Source organism: Malurus melanocephalus, unplaced genomic scaffold, assembly GCF_030028575.1.
Source record: "Malurus melanocephalus ecotype Western Australia unplaced genomic scaffold, MMel_1.1 scaffold_989, whole genome shotgun sequence".
Taxonomy (NCBI): domain Eukaryota; kingdom Metazoa; phylum Chordata; class Aves; order Passeriformes; family Maluridae; genus Malurus; species Malurus melanocephalus.
Window position 1 is genome coordinate 16,039 of NW_026624221.1, and position 5,500 is coordinate 21,538.

At 42.4% G+C, this 5,500-nt stretch overlaps 1 protein-coding gene across 1 annotated transcript in view; it reads left to right on the forward strand.

Annotated features, from left to right (window-relative positions):
• Nucleotides 1-1,018: 1,018 nt before the first annotated feature.
• Nucleotides 1,019-5,500, forward strand: part of SYT9 (synaptotagmin 9) — a 30,230-nt gene continuing 25,748 nt past the window's right edge. The window contains exons 1-2 of the mRNA XM_057386544.1: nucleotides 1,019-1,127; nucleotides 4,399-4,744. Of these exons, the coding sequence (XP_057242527.1) occupies nucleotides 1,019-1,127; nucleotides 4,399-4,744 (455 nt within the window). The remainder of the gene's footprint in view (nucleotides 1,128-4,398; nucleotides 4,745-5,500) is intronic.

Below are 5,500 nucleotides of genomic sequence, written 5' to 3' on the forward strand. Positions count from 1 at the left end.
TCCACACTCACATTTCAGGGTCAGACAGAAAAGAGTTGGAGCATGTMTGTGTCATAAAATTAATGTAATCTGAGATTCATTCCCTTGGGTTTCAGCTGCCTTCCTTTAAAGAATTGCACTGGAAGTTTCTAAACACAGTATTAAGGATAATTAACAGCATTTCGGAGAAGAATACATTAGCTGAGAATTATTCCTTTGTCCCAGGAGTCTTTGCAAAGGGACACCTTCTGTCCTGAATAAGTGCCTCTTGTGTTAATTAAGGAAAGCTTGTGAAGCACAAAGGAAACTACAGTGCAATATCAGGTTAAAACTCCTTCAGATACTTCATCCTAAGAATATTTCTTCTCTGCAAAAGTTAGGGTCTTGGATTTCCAGGTTTAAAAAAATCCAGTTGTTCCTACAGTACAATTGCTAAGCTGAATGATGGCTAACCCTCCATGGATGTATTTGCACAAAAGAAAGATAATACATATATGTAAAAATTTGACACTATTCAAATTCTTCTAGAACACTCTATGATTTTATTCAAAGTCGATATAAAACTTATGTTCAGTGGRCCTATACCAAAATCCTGTGCAATACAAATAGATTAAATACTCCATAATCAAACTGAGTCGTTTTGATAAAAGGAGTGGGTCTTTTATCAAAGATTGCAGTAAAAACTGTCACAGACAGAAAGGCTACATTCATCTCCCCACTCTGTGTAAAAACTAATTATGTGATCCATAGGTAGAATAACACATAGATGTGTTATTTCCACATCATTTTTAACCTTGTGACCACTACCAAAAAAAAAAAATAACACCCAGAAAAAATTATGCAGATAAGCCTAGGAGATAAATAAGGTGGAAGTCAGTAGAGTAAAAGGGATTGAAACATGGAAACCTGGTCCAAAATTGATTATTACATCAGAATATCTGTAAGACRATGCCAGGAGCTCTTCAGAGCTATTCAGAGTGTTCGTGACCTTCCTGGAAAGCGTAGCCCATTTCTTGGTTGATGGAAGTGCATGGAAATAATGGCAGAGCCTCCTGAGTCCTCCAACAATGAAATCACACTCTCAATAAACAAAGAATTAGGTGAAGCTCCCAAGTCTCGAGAATATTTCATCTGGGGCCACCCTGAAGGTCTGTCCTCTTATTTAATGTCTGTCAAAAGGCCTCCTTTGCTGGGGTGTGAAAGCATGTTGCAAAGGTGCTTATAAAAATTAACTGTATGTATATATATATACATGCAATTTCATTGGTTGGTTCCTTTAACATGCTTTAAAAAATACAAATTTTATCCAAAAATGCAGCCTTACTTTCTGTGGAGCACACTGTCCAGTATCAACGTGTAATACTACCCCATTATTCTGACATGCTGGAATTTGGGAGCACAGCTCTTACTGCAGCCRTGATGACAAAGGTAGAAATAAGAAATTTTGGGTTCATATCAAGCCCTGAAGACACTGGGCTGGTATCGTGGCATTCACAGAGGGAGTTTGGAAGCAGCTGGATTTCTGAGGAACACTTTCTGTGCTGCAGATCTCATTTCTGTGAGGACAAAAAAAGTGAAGCCTCACCCTGCTCTCATTACAAAGCAGAGGAAATCACTGGCATCAGATRAGTGCTGCTGCCACGGGAGAATACAGATAAACAGGCTTAGAAAAACTGAGACATCTGGAAAGACRGAGTAAAAAATTATACAGAAAATACAGTACGTAACAGCACAAGTGGCTAATAGAAAAGCAGCTCCAGGATGCAGCAAAAAAATCTCTTCACGTGGGCCTGTTCTCGCCTCAGCTGTTCACAATGGATCTGCCCAGTTGTTGGAAGTTGCCAGGGATGCAGGATGTGAAAATTACTGTCTGATGAAARGGAACAGCTTAAAGTACCACCCTGKARTCCTACTGTTCTTCCGTAGAARTGAGACAGATATATGATGGCCCCTTTTCTACCCACAGAAACAAAACTTTGTCCAAAACTTGGTTTTGACACAGGCAGAAGTAAAACCAAGATGAGGGATAAACAATATCCTCTGATGCTGTGACCTGGACTGTTCACTGAGCAGCTTCTCTGGAAGCAAGCTGGAACACAAGGGTGTGACATTGTCAGATTCAGAGGTTATTAAAGACCCCCAAACTCTCCAAATGGAAATCAGCTCATATTGCCCTCATGGTTTTTTTTTCTCATGGTGTCTGTTCTCTAGAAAACCTCCTCTCCTAAAGTCATCTCCATGTAATTTAGGGGACTGCTGCTCTGCCTTTCAAATTGTTCTCACCTCCCTATTCACACACCCTTAACACTGGGCACCCTTCTGTCTCCTGTAATCTTCTGGCTGGTCCTCACAACTCCAAATTTCTCATTTCTTGCAATGCTGKATCATTTACTTGGATCAGTTCTTTGAAAAAAAAATGGCCTTTTTGCAGGCCTCTGATGTATTTCTGCCTTCTTCTCCAGGGAATTCAAGACAAATTGCTTTATTCTGAAGGTCTTCTTTTACTGCTKCATCCTTCCTTGATCCTCAGCTTTTTAATTAAAAAAGAGGTTGTGCTCTGCCTCCACTGCCAGACTTGTTTACCAGTAAATATTCAAAAATTATCAAGAACTACCATTCTGCTCTCTCCCAAATTCCCTTTTATGCATGGGAGGAATTTCTTTAATTAATTTCATCTCTGAAACTCTTTGCTGTAATTCCAAGCAGCTGCTGTGCTGTCCCCACTGTTAATGAGCTTTGTCTTCATATGATTTTGAGAAGGACAGAAAGGGCCATGCTGGCTAAAATGGTTTGAAATTGGTTTTCGGCATGCAAAATAAACTGGACAGCTCCTGTGTGAAATGGATTGCAGTGTCACTCCCCCCGCTGTGGAAATTTAATCTGGCTGGCTGGTGAGAATGAGACTCACAGCAGGGGCAGAAGGTATTGACTTTCCCACTTTAAAAAAAATAACGTTATTTTTATTTTCAAATGGACCGGGGCTGTTTCATCTGAATTGTCATTCTTAAATAATTGTCTTGATAGAAGCAGTACATTTCAACCTCCTGCCATCCTTTGAAAATTAGGCTRGAGAGATGGAGCCTGACACTCTGAACCTACACACAGTGTGAAAAATTGCTTTGATCAGCTTGTGTTTATAATTTTAGGCAGTAAAACAGAATTCTTRCTAATTGTGTTTAAGGCATGATGTATTGTGTAATCCACAGACTTGTTTCAAAAATACTGYAACCACAAAAACAGCTGTTCCACTGAATCATTTTTCCAATGTGCAACTTAAAGCAAAACAGAGTAAAACCCACTCCCRGTTGTAACTTATTTGTGTTGATGGAGTAGCATAATGCCAGAATTGTGGGGGAAACAACAGAAAACTCATCTCCACATTCCTCTCTATATCAGAAATTTGGAAATGGAAAAGAAAGAGCCTTCTTTGGAGTTAAAAAAAATCAGAAAAATCTCAAGAGATATCCTAATCAAATTAYGAAGAGCAAGCCATGCATTGATAGTCAAAAACAATTTGCAAAGATAGGAACTCCACTAGATGGAATGGAGTTATGGTAGTGAACCAAGATGTAGCAGTAAAATACCTAAAAAAATCCATGTCACAGTTGTGCTTGTGTGCATATTTTCATGGTGTTGGAGTATAATACTGGAAGCAAAGGCAGTAAGAACTGGTAAAGTAGATGGAGGAAACTGCAATACATGAAATGTAAAAAAGGAGATAAAATGTACTGCAGGCACAGCTCTTTCATTAGCAGGAAGTTGAGTGAGCAAGTGAACAACGCTTTTCATATTTAGAATGACTRTTCATCCCACCTAGCTTTTGGAGGGAAAGAATAAGCTAGGTTCTATTGAGGTAACCCTTATACTGAATTCCAAACATTTGAAAAAGAAATAGAACTTTTAATAAGTTTTTATTGCAGGGACCAGAATTTAATTTTTGTGGATCTGCCATCCAGAGGTGTTTCCCTTCCATCCTGATGCTGTGGAGAGACAGAGTGCCCGGAGATGTGACATGGATGTGTTTCTTGTTTGCAGATATCTCAATAAGCCTGCTGTCCCTGGTTGTCACAGCCTGTGGTCTGGCTCTGTTTGGTGTGTCACTCTTTGTGTCCTGGAAGCTGTGCTGGATCCCGTGGCGGGAGCGCGGTTTGCCCTTTGGGAACAAGGACAGCAAGAGCTCCGAAGTGCCCGGAGATGTGACATGGATGTGTTTCTCTCCTGTTTGCAGATATCTCAATAAGCCTGCTGTCCCTGGTTGTCACAGCCTGTGGCCTGGCTCTGTTTGGTGTGTCCCTGTTTGTGTCCTGGAAGCTGTGCTGGATCCCATGGCGGGAGCGGGGTCTGCCCTTTGGGAACAAGGACAGCAAGAGCACTGAAGTGCCCGGAGATGTGACATGGATGTGTTTCTCTTGTTTGCAGATATCTCAATAAGCCTGCTGTCCCTGGTTGTCACAGCCTGTGGCCTGGCTCTGTTTGGTGTGTCCCTRTTYGTGTCCTGGAAGCTGTGCTGGATCCCRTGGCGGGAGCGGGGTYTGCCCTTTGGGAACAAGGACAGCAAGCAGGAGCCGCTGCGCTACACCGACACCGACACCAATGACTACAGCGAGGATTACCTGGGCCAGCCTGCAGCCTACCCCGAGTCCTCCATGAAGATCAGCCACACGTCCCCTGACATTCCTCTGGACACCCAGACGGGCACCAAGGAGAACTGCTCGCCCACGGCGCGGATGCAGCGGCAGATCACGGAGCCAACCTCRTCTGCTCGGTCAGTAACTGCAGCTCCTCTCTGCTATCAATGGGTACAGGTACAGAGAGCACAGCTCCACTATGCAGCACGCTGAGCTAATAAAATATGTCATTTTCTTGCCATTTTTCTTGCCATTTTCCTTTAAAAAAAAAAGACACAGAAGTTATTCATTGAGGTGCGTGAGCCTCATAGGTCAGAGGGACACAATCACAATTCTCTTCCAGTCTTCTCTCAGCTACGTCTCATTGGTGCTTTTCCCTCAGAAGCTGCTTTTCCCTCAGCACTGTATCCCTTAAAAGCACCAGAGCAGCCTAGATTTAGCTTGTAAAGCATATTCATTTGCACTTAGCACTGGTGCTGAACACTCAGTAAYATCTCCTCAAAGATTTTTAAAACARCCAAAGAAGAAAAGTAGGGCAAGCTAATGAAACACTTGCGAGAGTTAGAAATAGCCTTAAAACTCATAGATTTTAGCCACAATCATGACTGTGGGGGGAAAAGTGACTGAACAAGAGTCAGTGAAGTCTCCAGGGGAACTGGAGAACCAGGAAAGGGGGAGGGTGAGAGTGAGTGCAGGGGCAGGTGATAAAAGGATTATGTTTCATCCAGCAAGAATAAGGATCAGCATGTGAAGAGCCAGTAAATGTCTGAGTGAAAGCAGATGCTCTTGGCTTGGAGAAGGTGCAGCAGCAGCCCAGTGGCTCTTTGCTGGCCTCTTCCTTTCATTCCTCCACTGGATATTCTGCACCTCTCGCTGCCTTGAGGAGCTTAAGG